At 45.6% G+C, this 18,395-nt stretch overlaps 1 protein-coding gene across 1 annotated transcript in view; it reads right to left on the bottom strand.

The window, feature by feature from the left end:
* Positions 1-555: 555 nt before the first annotated feature.
* The window catches only part of A2ml1 (alpha-2-macroglobulin like 1), a 38,388-nt gene continuing 20,548 nt past the window's right edge, over positions 556-18,395 (bottom strand). The window contains exons 22-38 of the mRNA XM_037204170.1: positions 17,972-18,093; positions 17,840-17,841; positions 17,399-17,448; positions 16,842-16,925; positions 14,685-14,861; positions 14,459-14,540; positions 13,997-14,153; positions 12,527-12,601; positions 12,000-12,162; positions 10,972-11,183; positions 6,564-6,779; positions 6,229-6,356; positions 5,704-5,794; positions 5,105-5,173; positions 2,593-2,695; positions 1,878-1,919; positions 556-955 (exon numbers count right to left, since the gene is read on the bottom strand). Of these exons, the coding sequence (XP_037060065.1) occupies positions 1,879-1,919; positions 2,593-2,695; positions 5,105-5,173; positions 5,704-5,794; positions 6,229-6,356; positions 6,564-6,779; positions 10,972-11,183; positions 12,000-12,162; positions 12,527-12,601; positions 13,997-14,153; positions 14,459-14,540; positions 14,685-14,861; positions 16,842-16,925; positions 17,399-17,448; positions 17,840-17,841; positions 17,972-18,093 (1,772 nt within the window). The 3' untranslated portion in view covers positions 556-955; position 1,878. The remainder of the gene's footprint in view (positions 956-1,877; positions 1,920-2,592; positions 2,696-5,104; positions 5,174-5,703; positions 5,795-6,228; positions 6,357-6,563; positions 6,780-10,971; positions 11,184-11,999; positions 12,163-12,526; positions 12,602-13,996; positions 14,154-14,458; positions 14,541-14,684; positions 14,862-16,841; positions 16,926-17,398; positions 17,449-17,839; positions 17,842-17,971; positions 18,094-18,395) is intronic.

Below are 18,395 nucleotides of genomic sequence, written 5' to 3'. Positions count from 1 at the left end.
TGGAACCTCATTGGAGAATGTGGTACTTGGGGGGTGGAGATAGCATGGGGGCCCTGGGGAGAGGGATGGGGTTTTATAGCCATGCCCCATTTTCTGTTCATCTCTATGCCTTCTGAATGTAACCACTGAGCCACATACCTAACCTTTTTTTTTTTTTTTTTTAAGTTTTCAATACAGGTTTCTCTGTGTAGCCCTGGCTGTCCTAGAACTTGCTCTGTAGACCAGGCTGGCCTGGAACTCAGATATCTACCTGCCTCTGCCTCCTGAGTGCTAGGATTAAAGGTGTGCGCCACCACCGCCCCCCCCAACCCCCTGGCCCTATTTTTAATTTTGTGTGTTTATGTTCATATTATTGATGCAAATCAATTGAAAAACTAAAATCAAGAAATCTTACAGGTTTTTCTTATTTATTATAAAAGTAACGCATTTGTGTACCAGGGAAAGAATGGTATTTCTATACATGATGTTCAGTTAGTTGGATAGCCACACAGGAAAACAAGGCTTCATAAGCCTGCCTCATAGGGGACATTCTCATTCAAACCACCCCAGCATCCAAAGAACACACGGAGCCAGATACACTGACAGCCTTTCAAAAGTTTTATTTTTTTAGCCTACTCCCAAAGTTTTAAGTCCCATCTTCCCCAGATTTCACCTCCAGGAGACATGCTCGTCTTCCGTCCACCAGCTACGCCACCCGCGCTCTGAGAGTCCCGTGATGGATGAAAGAATAGCTGAGCCTTTCCTCTTCCTCTGTGACCTGTCCTTGCGGAGCCTCCTGCGTGAGAGTATCCCCACCTCTCCATAAGAAAGCAGAGAGTCTGAGGTCCAGGCACAACCATCTACCATCCATCCAATCAGAGAACCAAACTGTGTGATTGAATGAATTCTGCTTCAGGAGGAAAGTCATGTTCACAGTGTCACAGAGGGTTCACTTAGTCCCCTTCCAGCTTCTACCCTGAAAAGCAAGCAAGCAAGTAAACGAACAGCAGACGACATGAAGGTCTTACTTAGCGAGGAGTGCTCTCCCAAGACCGAGGACCCACGCCACCTCAGGGTTTCCATCCTTACTCTCGCTCCCTCTCTTTTTTTCTCTGCCTGCCTCATGTTTCCTTTCAGTATTTTTATACAATGAAGACATAGTATGTAAAAATAGCTAGGAAAAATCCATCTGTTTTCTAAGCCAATGGAAAAATTATTGTTTTTAAAAGTCGTACAAGGAGGCTGTGAAGACGGCTCTGTCAGGAAAGCGCTTGCCTTTCAGACATAAGGAACTGAGTTCATTTCCCATAACTCATGTGAAAACAATCCAGGTGTGGTGCTGCACACTTGCATTCCCAGGAATGGGAAGGTGGAGATGGGAGGGTCCCTGGGTCTCACTGGCTAGCCAACCTGGGTCTCACTGGCTAGCCAACCTAGACTGCTTGGTGAGCGCCAGGCCAGTGACAGACCATGTCTCCAAAAAAAAAAAAAAAAGGCAGAATGTTGTCCTCTGTCCCATTCCCGCACAGGAGGCATACAGACAGACAGACAGACATATGTACACATACCCTCACAATACACTCATAATCATATAGAAACCACCACATAAATGCCACTATTGGTTTTCCCGGTGTGAACTATGGGGACATCGTGCTCTCTTCAAGAGTTAAGGACAGTGTGGCACTTGGGATATTGAGGCAGGAGGTTTTCAAGTTCAAACACCAGCCTGAGTCACACAGCAAGACCTCATGGAAGCACACTTTCACCAAAAAATGTTCCAAAGACAGTAACAGTATCTCAAAAGAGAGTTCTCTCCGTAGAAACTTCCCTGCCCAAAAGTCCTCTTCCGAATGGTACCACTCCGCCCCCAAATGGACTCCTTTCTCTGCTGGACTCACCTCATTCACAAGGGTCAGAGTACTGAGTCATCGCCTGCTCATCTGTGAAATGGATTGACATGTTATTCGTGCGAGAATTCAGAGGTAAAAGTTCTGCTTTATCCATGTTCAGATGTCTCCGTGTATCACAAGCACATTAGAGTTACAAGCACTTTCCATCACTAACACTGGGTGTGTTACGGTTGAATTATTAACTGCATCCATTATTGACTACATCAGAAACTCATCAGCTCCTTGAGAACAACGGTCTACTTGTTCCTTTGGTCTAAAGACCACAGCATGTAAAATACCTCTTCTGTAGATGAGTTTTTATTATTGACTGATTTTATTTCATTTGTTTGTTTTGAAACAGTCTTATACAGCCCAGGATGGCCCCAAACTCTCTATGTAGCTGAAGCTAGCCCTTATCTTTTGGCTTTTGCCTCCTAAGTGCTGAGATTACAGGCATCTCCCACCATGCCTGGCTCCCTTCACCCTCACCTCCACCCCTGTGCTGGGTACTGGGATTGAACACAGGCCCTTGTGAATGCTAACTAGTCAAGCACTCCACTGGTCAGCTATGGCTTTTTAGATGACTAAAAAAAAAATGTTTTAGGTCAGGTAATATGATTGCATGCTGCTTGTCTTGGGAAGAAGTGTTTGTAAAATTAAGAGTAAGAGGCCATAAAAGTGAGATAAAACTGTTGGGAGATGCATGTAGGCTCTCCATACTCACCTAGCAGGTAGTAGTCATAGACTTTGATGGTTGCAGGTTTCAGGTTGGTTACCAACACACTTTGGCTGATGGTCAAAGTGTAAGTCTGAGTCTTCTTACTGAGCTGTGGGGAACACAGATCAAGCACATTAAAATGAGGAGACCAGAGAGATGGCTCAGTGGTTAGGCCCTGCTGCTCTTCCAGAGGATCGGAGTTGTGTTCTCAGAGCCATGTTGGATGTCTCACAACCACATGTCACTCCAGCTCTAGTGGATTCAATGCACCCTTCTGGCCTTCATAGGCACCCACAGGCACATGGCACATACATCACACACACACACACACACACACACACACACACACACACACACACACCCTTACACAAACAAAAACCAAAAATGCATTTAAAAGACAACTAAAATGAACCCTGTGGGTAACAGCATGGTCACATGCACCTGCACCACCCAGAGTCCAAGCACTCAGGAGGCTGAGACAAGAGAATCAAGAGTCTAAGGGGAGCCTGGGTGACACAGCAAGACCCTGCTTCGAGGAGAAGAAGGGAGGAGGGAGAAAGAGATGAGGGAGGGAAAAAAACTAAAGTGAAAAAGGGAATGGATTGTAGCTCCGTGGTCAGATGCTTGCCAAGCACACGTGAGGTCGCGGGTGTGATCCTCTGCACTACAAAAAGCAAACAAACCAATGTGTCTTTCCGGAAGATGGACAGGCTGGGCAGAGGGCTGAAAACGGGACGTGGATATTCATGGTAAAAGTAAGTTTTAGTTTGGTACATTCTCTCCTGTTGGCTTTAAAATAAAAGTGACTTAGGTTAGTATGGTGGCACAGCCTTGAATTCCAGTACTTTGGGAGGCAGAGGCAGGAGGATCTCAGTGAGTTCAAGGCCAGCCTGGCCTACAAAGCGAGTTCCAGGACAGGAAGGACTGTTACACAGAGGAACCCTGTCTTGATAAACAAAAAAATAAAATAAAAAATAAAAAGTAAAGGTGACTTTATTCCCCATGTGTACCAATTAGAGTCACATCAAATTTTAGACTGTTACTAGATCCTTGGAACTTCTAATTTTATTGAAATGAAAACAAGTCCAATTAAAATTAATCTTAGCATTAAAATAAAATAATATGGACATATAACATATATTGAGGGCTTATTTTGTGTCAGCAACACTTTTAAACACTTTTATAGTCTTAAATCATTTAATCCTCTCACGAGTGCTGCAGGGTTAGCATGCAGTTCAGTGGTAGGGCACTGGGCTCAACCTTCAGCACTGCAAATAAATGAATAAAAATAGAATAGTTCTAGGACAGACATAGTTATCTGTCTTCTACCAATAACTCATTTCATGGTTAAGGAAACCAAGACTAGCTGCGCAGTGGTGGCACACACCTGTAATCCCAGCACTCGGGAGGCAGAGCCAGGCGGATCTCTGTGAGTTCGAGGCCAGCCTGGTCTACAGAGCTAGTCCAGGACAGGCTCCAGAGCTACATAGAGAAACCCTGTCTCGAACCCCCCCCCCAAAAAAAAAGGAAACCAAGACTTTCAACAGCTTGCCCAAAGCTACACAGCCCATAGCTAAAACCCAGAGTTCAGAGCACCGTTTTGGCGAAAGGCTTTGCTGTTAAGCATGCGTTGTAATCCAGAGTTGCAAGGATGCTTGTGGCTACTGAACACTCAAAACTGAACAGAAAGAGTGGAGATGGGCTGACCGTGTAAAACGCATGCTGGAGTGCAAAAGTGGAATGCATGTGCACAGGCGCTCATCAATACATATCTCACTTTATGTTTCAATATATTATAAAGTTGAAAAGTTAAATTAAAAAACATTTTCTTGAGACAAGGTCTCACAAGGCTGGCCTCGAACTCATAGAGATCCATCTGCCTCTGCCTCCCAAGTGTGAAGATCAAAGGTGTGCGCCACCACACCCCAGCTAAAATTTTCTTGATTGTGTCTACTAGGTTCAGTCTCTAGCACTCTAGCACTGAGCTACATGCGAGGCCCACAGAAATACTGAAATAATGAGATTTTTAAGACTGTAAAAATATTTAGAACTGTTGCCAGTGGAAAATGAGACCTCAATACATGTATATATTCATATTATCTATTGTGCTATTAAGTTTAATTTAAATCAACATGTTATATTTACCTTTTCATTTCAACAAAGCTCAAAGTTCCCAAGGATTAGCACTATTCTAATGTTTGGTACAATGCTAATTCTCATCACATTGTTTCTTTTCTGGAATGTATCTATTAGAAATCTCAAATGGTGTAAACAGCTCAGGGTGTCCGTCTATGGGAGGGTATTTGCTTGTAGGGACAGCACCTGCCTCGTGGTGTACCATCATGGAGCAGACCCCTCTCACACTGCACGCCCAGGTCCTGCTTGTCTGTGTACAGAACACTTGGACATGTAGATATGAAGGGAAGCCAGCACACACACACACACACACACACACACACACACACACACACACACACACACACACACTCTAGCTCTTTGGTTAGTTCTGAACACCTACCTCCTCCAAGTAAATGTTAAGTGTGTCTTTGCTGAACTCGACCTGCTTCACCAGGGGTTGCTGCAGAAGCTGGATTTGAAAAGGAGGAGAGAAAAAGATTAGGAGCCAGAACCAGGCTCTTCACTATCCTTGGGGTAAAGTATTTTACTCAACTTTAAACTCCCAATGTTTCAGTCTTATCATGAGACATATACTAACAAGGATGTATACTTTTTCCTTCTCACTACACCTTAGAATTCCAGTATTTTACATACTGTAGATGGCCAACACAACTCTGCTCTTTCTGGCCAGTTTCAAGTGCTCCAGAATAAAGAAAGTGAGGCACCTAGGCCACGTGTACAAGTATTTGCCTAGCATGTGCAAGGCCCTGGGTTCCAACCCCAGCACAGGATAAGAATAGGAACCAAAACCAATGCTGCTCCCATGTTGTGTATCCAATGCACCTCAATAACCCTTTCTGATGTCCGGTCTTGAGTTGTAAACGGGTGGATGTGTGTACATAGACACATAGGATGATGCCAACTTCACCGGGTTTTGGTTCATCAATAACGTTAAGTTCTCTAAGAGACAGCTAAATGGAAAAAACAGAAGCCACCTACTAACTGCTTGGTGCCTTCCACGGGACTGAACCCAGACAGCATCTTCACTTCCACAATGGCCATGTTGGAAGAGCTGCGGCTCCCCACGTAACTGAGGGCAGGAAGAAGCAGACTTGTTGTCAACCTACTGTTTCCACTCTCGCTACACTCCGCATCCACACGCGCACACACACACACACACACACACACACACACACACACACCACCCACCCCCTCCACACACACACACACACACCACCCACCCCCTCCACACACACACACACACACACTCTCCACCCACCCCCTACACACACACACACACACACACACACACACCACCCACCCCTCCACACACACACACACACACCACCCACCCCCTCCACACACACACACACACACACACACACACACACACACTCCACCCACCCCTCCACACACACACACACACACACACACACACACACACACACACACACACACACTTCACCCACCCCCTCCACACACACATTCAGTTCCCAGGACCCAGGTGCCCTCAGTTTTCCTTGCCTGGTATGAATAGCGAGAGTCAAGGACAGAGGTAAAGTGAGTTTTTCACAACTAGCTTTTCCCGTTTCCACCTGAAGGCTAAAGGTCTCTGGAATTTTAGGAGGGAAAACGTTGTATCTCAACACCGTCTGGTGGAAAGAGATAACAAGATCAGAATCAGGAAGGACTTCAAATTTGTGCACCTCAGACCACTTTCCCAGGGAGAGAGACACACACAAAGGGGAGGAGAGAGGGAGGGAGGGCGGGCGGAGGTGGGAAGTGAGAAACTGTCTTTGAGGCAGGAATCCTCTGACACTGCTTTTCCATGTACTCCGTTCTCTTGGCCCTCTGCTTGCCTGCACATAGACGCAGCCCTGGCCCGAGGCCTCCACAGTGTACACTCCGGGGATGCTGGGCAGCGCTTCCTGCTGCAGTACCAGTCGGTTGGCAGACTCTATGTTGAAAGTGTGTTGGAAATTCTCGGTGGATTTTACAAGCACGCTGACTTCCTCCGAGGGCGTGTAGGCAACTGCAGCGTACTTGGCAAGCGCTTGGAGGGCAACTACAGTATCCTGAAGTAAAACAAGCACACACTTTACCAGTCTGCGAGCCACGCAAATTAGCCCGAAGACGCTGTAACCAGTGCCTGGTGGCTGAAGCTGGCCTGGGTAGCAGCACTCCTAAGTATATAGAGAATTATATTCACCTCTCCTGGGGAAGCTGATACGGAAACCCCGACAACTTACATTTATAGAAAATAGTCACTAACAGCCTTAAGGTCATCTGGCCATTTGGATGAATTCATACTTAGAGATAGAACTTAGCTCCAAAGGGGTTATTTCTAGAATCAAGAGAATAATGGCTCATTGTATGTCTCATAGCTCTCTTGTTGGAGGAGGAACCAGCAATAACTTGACGGTCCTAGGAAATTCATACCTTCTGCAGTTATTTATTCTGCAGTCATCTGTGTGATGACCTCTGTCCAGCTGGAGAGGTACCAGGACCCTTGGACAATCTTTCCTTTCAGTCCAAGGCTTCTTAGCTACTGGGGCACATGATATCTTTTCTTTAACTCTGAATAAAACAGACTGTCACTCAGAGCACATCCTATTGTATAGCTTGAAGCTTTCCATTTCAAAAAAACACCATTTATATAAATTACGATAAAGAGGGAGAAAATGAGATGGCAAGCAAAACTGTTAGGTTTTGCTCTCTACTGTGAGAATTTGTACATGCTTGACACCGTAAAATACATATTCCAGAATAAAGGACCTCACTTTTCACATCCCAACGAGACCAAAAGAGCGTGCATATTTGGACAGCATTACCACCCTGTGAAGTAGGAAGATGAGGCAAAACCCTGTGGAGGCTGCAAACAAGCTTTCCCTGTAAAGTTGTCTACCCTTTGTGAGCTGGAACCGTGGGATCGTTACTGCATCAGCACTGCAGCAATCCAACAGAAGGACCTTCCCGTGGGCTGCAGATTCGTGGTGTGTGTGTGTGTGTTCATGTGTGTGTGTGTGTGTGTGTGTGTGTGTGTGAGAGAGAGAGAGAGAGAGACAGAGACAGAGACAGAGAGAGAGAGAGAGACTTCTTGTAATCACTAAGGATTTTAGTGAAAAACAATTTTGACAGGCATGTGTCACTGACAGTTCTAAAGACTTCTCTCACTGCTTGGCAAAATATTGATATATATTATAATTACTTAGGGCTGGCTAGGCATCAAGACGTCTTTCTGGATTAAGAATGTCCCTGAGGGGCTGGCGTGTAGCCAGCTGGCAGACTGTTCGCTTAGCAGGTACAAGGCCAGGTTTCAATCCCCAGCAGCAAAAATTGAAAATAAATAAAAATCATTTTCAATCTCCTAAGGAAAAACAACAAAGTTTTTTTGTTTTTACTTTACTCTGAAGTAAGGCACAATACCTTATCTTTTTAAAAATCCATTAAATTGGTTGGGTGTGGTGGTGTACACCTTTAATGCTAACACTAGGAGGCAGAGACAGGTGGATCTCTGGGAGTTCAAGGCCAGCCTGGTCTACAGAGGGAGTTCCAGGACAGCCAGGGCTGTTACACAGAGAAACCCTGTCACAAAAAAAAAAAAAAAAAAAAAAAAATGTAGACCAGTTGGCCTTGAACTCCCAGAGATCCACCTGCCTCTTCCTTTCGAGTGCTGGGATTAAAGGCATGAGCTACCACCACCCAGCCTGACACTAATTTCAATAAATCAATTTATAATTTCCATGAAGACAAGAAATACCTTTTCTTCTTCATTTGAGTAATTTTTCACCTGTTAGATATTTAATTTTCAGAACAATGCACTAATGACTAACTATCCTGTTATGGTAAGATGCACATATGTGCATATGTGTGCTTGTATGTTTGTGCAATGTGAATTGAACCCAAGGCCTTGCCCATGCTAGGCAAGTGCTCTACCACTGAGCTACCCTGAGCTCTCAGATAATTTTGGATACATTCAAATTTACCACAAATTCTACCTTTCTCCTTTATCTTTTCCTGCTATTCTCCTAGTTTAATGAAACAGTCTCCTGGTCCCCAAGTCCTGGGTCTCTTTCCTCTGGATTACCAAGCAACAGGTTAATCTTTCTGAAGAAAGTTTAAAAATCAAAACAAGCCACCATTTACCTCTTGGAATTATGTCCCAGCTTGAAGGCTGCCACTCAAGGCCCTCCGTAATAATGAACAGAAGCTCTATAAGGTGGCTTCTGTTCCATTGGCTCTAACTAAAACAGTTTTCCCAGTAGCCAATCGACATTTTTACAGATCGGTGTCTCTGTTCACATCATTTCTTTTTCCTTTCAATAGTTGCCTACTAAAATTTTATATATCTACTTATATCCTTCTCTTCTAAGCATTCTCTTGAAAAATTTTTTTGTTTTTTAAAATCTGAACTAAGCATGTAGCTCAATGGTAGTGTTCTCTCTCTCTCTCTCTCTCTCTCTCTCTCTCTCTCTCTCTCTCTCACACACACACACACACACACACACACACACAACAGTCTTTCTATTCAAGTTGATAAAGTTTGCACCTTTATGGTGTTGGTTCCAGATCCCCCTTCATTTGTATGATATTTTGAGAAAGAGTCTGGCTGGGCCTTGAACTCAGAGATCAGTTCTCTGCCTCTGCCTCCCTAGAACTAAGATTAAAGATGTGCATTCCTTCCTTTATATGAAATGCGACCTAGCTTTCCTTCTTTACTGTAAATATTTGGAGTAGAGATTATATCTTATTAACTTTCCAATATCTGCAATAATAGAAGGGAACATGCCCACGAACCCTCAATTTTCGTATGTACAGATCCCCTAATAAGCTTTATAATTCGTTAACATAAATTTTGCCATAATTATGGATTCCTATTCCTATTTACATGGTGTCCTAGTTAGCTTTCTGTTGCCACGATAAACACCATGACCAAAAGCGACTTGGGGAGGAAAGGGTTTGTTTGGTTTATGACCAAATTGTAGTCCATCATTAGGCAAGAACTCAAGCAGGGAAGGAAGCTGGAGGCAGGGACAGAAGCAGAGGCCAAGGAGCAAGACGCTTCCTGGCTTGCTCTGCTGGCCTGCTCAGCTTCCTTCTCTCTATCCTTCCTTCCTTCCTTCCTCCCTCCTTCCTTCTTCCCTTCCTTCCTTTCTTTTTCTTTCTTTCTTTATTTTTGGTTTGGTTTTCAAGACATGGTTTTTCTGTGTAGCCCCGGTGGTCCTGGACACCGCATGGCTCAGGCTACTTTCTTTCTTTCTTTCTTTCTTTCTTTCTTTCTTTCTTTCTTTCTTTCTTTCTTTCTTTCTTTCTTTCTTTCTTTCTTTTTTTCTTTCTTTCTTTCTTTCTTTCTTTCTTTCTTTCTTTCTTTCTTTCTTTCTTTTCTTTTTTCTTTTTAGGTTTTTCGAGACAGGGTTTCTCTGTGTAGTTTTGGTGCCTGTCCTGGATCTTGCTCTGAAGACCAGGCTGGCCTCGAACTCACAGAGATCTGCCTGGCTCTTCAGGCTGCTTTCTTATACCACATAGGACCACCAGCCCAGGGATGGCACTGCCCATGTGGGCTGGGCCCTCCCACATCAATTTATACAAGCCAATGCCCCACAGACTTGCCTACGGGTAATGTGATGGAGGCATTTTCTCAGTTGAGGATCCCTCTTCCTAGATGACTCTAGCTTGTGTCAAGTTGACAAAAACTAACCAGCCCACATACAAAAATACTCCACAAAGAGAAAACCAAATGCATCTGGTATCACTCACATTGTAACAGGCCTCCAGACCTTAGCGTAACTGACGCCATGTTAGAGACACCATTCTGACCTTAAAACCCAGCATGTAGGCCCCACATAACTGCCAAAATGGAAACAAAGACCTAATCCATCAAAGACCTAGTCCACTGTTCCAGAAAAGTTCCTAAATGTACTGACCTTGCTTTATGGTTTCTGCTTCTTGCTAATTGTGACAACCTGGCTATGGTTTGTGTACATAAAAGGCAAATGGCTGTAAGCTCAGAGCTGCAGGATTCTGGCAAGTTCCCAATACAGCTGCCAGCCAGCAATAAAGACTTCCTTTTCTATTTTAAGAGTGCCTTTGTGGTAGTCTCTGGTGGGCTTATCTTAAAACAACACATTCACATGACCTAATTAATCCTTCTGTATTTTCATATGCCTTTTCTCCATCTCTATAAGAATATAAGGACCCAGAGGGCAAGGGAGATATTTCTCCATCTCCACAGTGCACCTGACTATGTCAGAAAAGCAGACTGCTCACCTGAGTGGAAGAGAAGCCTCCATATGCATTGCGTTGCTTGGCCAACCAAGCCACTATGCTAGTGGCCTTGGCTACTTCCTCTTGAGTCAGGGAGTTCTTGGTGAGCTGAGCCAACAACACATAGGCTGTAAGTTCTACATCCACTGCCTGAGGCTGGGACCAAGGACTGGCATCTGCAATGTCAGGTTTCTGGTTCCAGTGAATGGATTCTCCTACAGAGAAGAAAGAATCACCGTAAAGTTTTGCCAAGAGCTGACAGACTTTCCCATTTTCACTTAATAAAACATCACACCTTAAAGTGGAGAAGTGTCAGCCAAGAACACTTCTCAGAATCAGCTGATTCAGTTAGCCATAAGTATGTATGATGTGTGTGTGTGTGTGTGTGTGTGTGTGTGTGTGTGTGTGTACATGCATATGTGCAAACAACCACATACAACTCACTAAGGTGAAGCTGGAAGGTCAATAAATGTTCTTGCTGAAGAAATACGTGAGAAGCATTCTTGTTAGTTTATAGGTTCTGATGCTGATGCAAATAAGTAGGCAAAAACTTCTGATAAGAATTTTATGTGCTTGGGGCACTTGTTGCTGAGTTCACAGGAGAGGACAGTGTGGGACTGGTGTTCATATAGATGGAAGCTGAGATTAAATTTCTGTCTGGAAATATAATTCTACATATGTAGATAAAGAAAATGTACTGATATTTCACTTACGACTGTTATAACTTCAAATATTATTCTCAATATACCCAACTTGATCTTAGACCAAATGTCTCCAAAATAGTTCTATGACACCAGTAAACCTGACCAACTTCAACAAATGCATTCCCATGTTTCGAATATGCAGTGATGTCTTTTGAGGACTTAAATGGACTTTCTCTCACAACTCCCAATGATGAGCTTGTGATTCAACTTCTACGAAAATAATCCCTAAATTTGAACATATGTGAGGCAGAGGACGGCACAGAAAATGATGGCTAACTCACAGCACACCTTAACAATTCCAAAGAATGCCTACCATGACCAACATACCTGAGACAGTGGCCTGTTGATCTATCTTGTGAAGAAGAGCACTTCTGATTTCCATTTCTCCAGCCAGAGAGAAGGTATAAGCTAACAGGGCCTGGGTGTAGAGGTTGTTAGTGGAGGTGACAGATTTCCTGAGGCACTGCAGACCTTGTCTCACCATCGAGTCCTAAGAGGTCAAGATGAACAACTGAATTCATAAGGCACTATCATAAGATGGGAAGCAATAAGGATATCATCATATCTTCCTTGACTTTAACAGAGTGAATAGCGGGCCAGTGGTTCAGTGGATAACGTCACTTGCCCGCAAACTTGATGACCTGAGTTGGATATCCAAAGCCTGTGTGGTGGAAGCAGACAACCAACTCCTGTGAGTTGTCTTCTAATTTACACACACACACACACACACACACACACACACACACACACACACACACACAGAATAAGATATAAAATATAATGACAGGGTGAATAGGAACAAAGAAGAACAAATGTCTCTAGGAACAGGCAAGACAAGGAGTTAGAAAACTCACATCGACAGTCTTTCCCATCTCCAGCAGTGCAGCCGTGATGTACGCAGTCAAGGAAATCTCATCATCAACACCACCCTAGAGGGAAGCAGGGAGACGGGACATCAGAGCCGGAGCCAAGGCCTCGAAGAAGAATGTGCAAAGTGAAGAAGAAGTCATCTCCACCGGAGATTTCTGCAGCCCTGACTGCCAGGACACCGTGAGGTAAGAAAGACTTCAACGGAAGTCACAGGAGGAGGCGACCTGAGATCGCTAAGAGGGCTTAGATCAGAGGTTAAAGGTGGAGGAATAAGTTTCTCACACCTCCCCACACACACACCAGGAACACAAGCCCAGCCCCTTATCCAGGAAAGATTAAATGTAACCTTCCCTGCTCAACACCATTCCTAGAAAGAGCTTTGAAAATCTGGAAAACTACAGAATCGAAAATCTGGAAAACTACGGAATCTAAATTATCCTTATTCCATAGAGAAGAAAATAAGTACTTAAAAACATGAAATGGCTTGTCCACGGAGGCACAGCTAAAACACTGTGAGTCTGGAATTTGAGCTTGCAGAGTTTAACTGGTGTTTTCATGGCGAACCACTGAACTTGAAGACATGGTGATGAGTTTCTTAATTGCCTATTTGGCTCCGGTAAGAAAGAAGGAGAAAAAAAACAAAACCCTGGAGCCTTTTTTTTTTTTTTTAATATTTATTTTTAATTTTATGTGCATTGGTGTTTTGCCTGCATGCATGTCTGTGTGAGGGTGTCAGATCTTGGAGTTACAGACAGTTGTGAGCTGCCATGTGGGTGCTGGAAATTGAACCAAGGTCCTCTGGAAGGGCAGTCAGTGCTCTTAACCTCTGAGCCAGCTCTCCAGCCTAAAACCCTGGAATGGTGTTCTAGTCAACTCCTGTTGTGTACCTTGACAATGAGGGGCGGGGGCAGCGCCTCTGGAGTCCGGCTGCAAAGTCTCAAGTCCTAGCCCTGCTACTCATTGGCTTACAGCGTGGACAGTTCTCGGGGCCTTTGTTTCATCTGTAAGTGAGATTAATAGCAGCATACGGGTACTTGGCTCTCTGGTGTGTTGTAAACATTAAGTATCAAACGAGTACTGAGAACAGTACCTGGTACAGAGCAAACCTCTTAGAAAAGACACTACAAAATGGCTTTGCTTCGAGCCTGAGGCAGTAGCAAGAGACCCAGAGACTGTCTGGTCCAGTGGTCTGAAACTTCAGCCGCTGGATCTCACTCCCAGTTTCCACTCGCTGTCTGGGGTAGGAGCCGGGATTTGCATTTCAGACAAATTCCCAGCTGATGCTGATGCCCTTGATCTGAACACTAGACTCTGGAGCCTCTTCTCTTTCTACAGACGTGAAGACTGAAAACCAGACCGGTAAGCACTTGACCAAGACCACCCACAGCAGGGATAGACCCGAAAAGGTCCTCCCGGACACAGTGGGGGCTGCAGACCCCTCGGCAGATCCCCACCTTCATAGCTGTGTGCAGCAGCTTCCCCACATTGTCATAGCAGCCGCTGGGGAGCTGGTTTCCCGCCATCCACTTGAGGGCATCCTGGATGTTCTTGTCATCGATGAAGATGAATTTCTGAGCTTGGCCAAAACATTTAGTGACAAAGGCTGTCAGCCTGCATGGGTGAAGAAAAAAAGCAGAGTAAGAAGGGGGAATCTCCAGACCATGGCACACAACCCCAGTTCGTTCTGGTTCTAGAAGGGGGCCAAGACACAGTGCACTGGAGACCTAGAAAAGGGTGAACGAAGGCCCGGGGAAGAGAGTGAGGGACTTGACCAGGTGTGAGCAAATCTAAGCAGCGCTGAAGGGCAGAGGCTGAGAGCAGGAGGAGGAGATTGCAGGGAGAGAGAGGGGAGAGAGGGGGTGCTTCAAGAGTGAGGTTCTGGGGTACGGAGCCCATCGGGAAGCAGGCAGTGTTACCATGTGTTGCCATTTCCATCCTGTTCCCCGAAGGCGCTATATGAGCCATTGCTGTGTTTATACATCAGTTCCTTCTGGTACCCTGAAGAACCAAGATGTGATTTTAGACCTCAAGACAACTTCAACTCACGTCGTCAAGATTTTCAAGGGTGATCACTGCAGACACTAAACTTCTCCCTGGCTTATCGACCTATTGTAAACCTTCCAGAAGAAAGGTCTGACTTACCTATCTCCAGGAAACCCACTGCCCGAGACCTGATCTCCTCAGTCAGCAGCCCTGTCTTCTCTAGGTACTGCAAGACATAGATGGTGGGGGCAAAAATGACCATGTTCTGCTCCCCACAGCCACCGGGCATCTGTACCAGACCATCCAGGTGCTGCAGAGCGGTGCCCATGATGTCTCCTGCCATTAAGATAGAGAAATAAGCATGTGGTAAAGAAGAAAAGAAGAAATTTTGTCTTGTTTTTGTTTTGTTTTGTTTTTTTCAAGACAGGGTTTCTCTGTGTAACCTTGGCTGCCCTGGAACTTACTCTGTAGACCAGGCTGTCCTTGAACTCAGAGATTTGTCTGTCTCTGTCTCCTGAGAGCTGGGATTAAAACCATGTGCTACCACCACCTGGCCAGAAGGACTTCTTAAGATTTGTGCCTTTTTTTTTTTTTTTTTTTTTTTTTTTTTTTGACAAACACATATTAGCTAAGATTTAGTTAGAGCTTGCTGTGTGTTTTCGGGAGAAACACTAAGTTCAACATGTTCTCTACCTTGAAAGAGCTCACAGTTAGGGGCTGGAAAGATGGCTCAGTAGTTAAGAGAGCACCGACTGCTCTTGTAGAGGACCTGGGTTGAGTTCCAGGACTTACATGGTGGCTCACAAGACACTGTAACTCCAGTTCCAAGGGATCGGATGCCCTCTTTCTGGTCTCTGTGGGCACCAGACCACAAACATACATCCATGCAGACAAAACACCCCCACACATAAAACAAAACAAACAAACAAGCAAAGCAGGGGTTCCTAGTCAAGAGGCCAGCATCAGGAAACAGTTACATTTCTTACAAACAAGTGTAACACAGTTCTCTAATACTGGGCATGTGAAGGTACAGGCAGAAAGCACGCAGGTTGTCCAAGGGAGTACAGGGATTTTTAAGTGCACATGTTGCCAGAGACGTTGCACGTGACATAACAAATCCACCATACTTAGCCTTAATGCCTAAGCTCCTCAACTGCACATAAATTTACCCCCAAAAGGTGCATTCCTCCCAGACACTCATAATACAGATACTCTCTCCAGGTTACACCTACGGACACACCCCGTAAGTCAGCTAGCAGGATACGGTGACTCATTCGTGTTGGAGACGTCAGGTTCAATTCAAATCTACAAATAGGTACTCGATATGAACTGTGTGAAAGGAATCTGTCAGAGACAGACAGGAAAAAGACACGACCCATGCTCTCAGGGGGAAGATGAATCTGGTGAGCTGGCCCACTGGAGGGAAATGAACGCAGCAGCAGAGTTACGGACGCATCACAATCACAATGGAGAAAGTGACCCGGAAGGGATCTGAGAGGGTGAGAGAATGCAGAAAGGACCGAGCGGTACCCGGCTCCTGCCAGGTGCTAGATGCTGTGGTGACAACTCTATAGTTGTCACATATCTTAGTCCCACGCTAGTCCCGGGAGGGGGAAAGGAGGCTGGGGTTGTGTGTGCAAGATGACTACATCCAACTCCAGGTCTACTCATTTCCACTGTTCTCCCGAAGGCGTGAAGTGCACTGTGCGCTACTGGTGCGAACACGGCTGTGACCTTCTGAACTGAACACAAATGCTTCACTGTTAAATGGCTGCAGCTAACATTTTATCTTTTCTCTACCCAGTTTATAGGTACCCTAAACCCAAATACATATCAAACGTCTGTAACAGCGAGCTTCCTCCTGCCCCAGTGACTTCATTGTTTAAAAGATTTTATTTTTATCCTGCCTCAATTCCTTCAATTTTTAAAAAGATATGTACTAAGTGTGTGCATGCGTGCATGTGTGTGTGTGTGTGTGTGTGTCTGTCTGTGTGTGTGTGTGTGTGCAGGTACCCTCAGAGCCCAGAAGAGAGTACTAGAGCCCTTGGAGCTACAGTTACAAGCAATTTTGAGTCAACTGACATGGTCCCTTGGTCCTCTGGAAGAGAAGAATGTGCTCTTAACCTCCAGCCCCAAACAACGCCTTCATCTGAAACTGCATTTATAATCCTATCGGGGCATTGCTCTTGTACAGGATTTGCTTTTCTTCTTTCACTCCTTCAGACCGGGACACCTGCTGCAGGCCCACGTGCTGCCCCCCCCCCCATGCCCCTGCAGCCTCTAGTCCACCTTGTCCCTTCCGAGCAAGCCGCTTACCCAGAGCAGTGACGTAAGCCTTGGCAGAGTCGGGAACAGTATCCACAGGGAGCTCCAGGGAGACAGAGTCTGAAGCCACCTCTCCTGTGACCACAGAGAACAGGTGACATGGGTGGTGGAAATCATGGGATTCTGAGTCAAGTTCCGTGACCTGGGGTTTCCTATACCCAGTGTTCTCCGGAACTTTCTATGGGGTGGCATGCAGCTGTGTTCAAGCTGATTCATAGGGATTTTTGCTGCTTAGAATTTTCTTTTCTCTTTTTTAAGTCCCGCCTTTCAGTTCCTTGATCCCAGCAGGGGTAACAATCTAGACTCCCGTTTCCCTTCTAGTCCCACACACTTCTCTGCTTGGTTGCTTGGTTGGTTTGGTGACAAGGTGGCCCTGTGTGGCCCTGGCTAGCCTGGTTTAGACCAAGTGGACCTCACACTTGTGGTGATCCTCCTGCCTCTGCACTCAGCTGGGATTACAGGTCGCACCACCACATCCAGCATAATCCTCCTTTTGTGTATGAAAATCACCTGTTGCCCAAGGTGCGTCTGCCCGGCCACCCTCTCACCTTTTGGACACAGCAGTGAGCTGTGAGTCTTCTCCACGGGACTCCTTCGGCTGTATGATACAATGGGGTGAGCATCAGATGAAGAGCATGATGGGAACAGAAGCAGGAGGAAGGGAAAGTGGCCCTGCCCGCGTTCCCACGCTTCCCTCGGAATTTTAGAGAAGGGAGATTTTCTTTGAAGCATAGAAGGACCCTGTTTCAATCCAGGGATCGAATCCAGGCTCTTTCTATAAACATCTTTCCAGACACAGCCTACAGCTAGGGGAACCTTTAGAAGACTTTTTAGAAGCAAGGTTAACCATGGGGTTCATAACGAGTTAAAAAAGCAACTGATGAGGTCATGAATTTGAGGAAGGGAAGCTAACATTTATTTGACTCTTTGCCCAGGGCCTGGCATCCCATTGAGCGCTTTCGCGGGCCACAAGTATGGGTTAGGCAAACGGCTAAGACAAGAGGGTCAAGGGAGGAGAAGGCAGAAATTTCCAGACTGGAGGTAGAGCGTGAGGGCTCTGAAACTGACTGTCGGGGTGGGGCATCGAGCACCCTCTGACGCCAAGCCCGAAAGACACTCACCTTGACAAGAACTGGCTTGATCAGAGTGTCGCTGCGGCCTCTGTTAGGGACAACCCCCTTCCGGCCCCCGCAGAGTTCATCGCTGTCTACAATCTCTGTACTAACAGTGAAGTTAACATGACCTGAGGGGAGACAAAGGAAGAGGAGTGTCACCATAACAACCAGAGGGGCCAGCGAGGCCTCTTCCCCTTCAGACTCTCAAGCTGGCGTGGCCCATCCATCACCGGGGACCTTGTCAACAGGGCAAGCTCTAGCTCCAAGGCCTGGTGTGCAGCCTGGATTCTACACTTCTCAGGTATTCCTGGGTGATGCCGGCGATGAGGAGGCAGTGTGAAAGGTGACTTCTAAGGGTGCAGGAGCCCTGCATTTTGATAATTATCTCCTTTGGGGTATGGGCTGGATTGAGTGACTCCATTGAGTAGGG

This window comes from Peromyscus leucopus, chromosome 3, assembly GCF_004664715.2.
Source record: "Peromyscus leucopus breed LL Stock chromosome 3, UCI_PerLeu_2.1, whole genome shotgun sequence".
In the NCBI taxonomy this organism is placed as follows: domain Eukaryota; kingdom Metazoa; phylum Chordata; class Mammalia; order Rodentia; family Cricetidae; genus Peromyscus; species Peromyscus leucopus.
The sequence above is the reverse complement of the archived record's forward strand: the minus strand, read 5'-3'. Positions and strand labels throughout refer to the sequence as shown.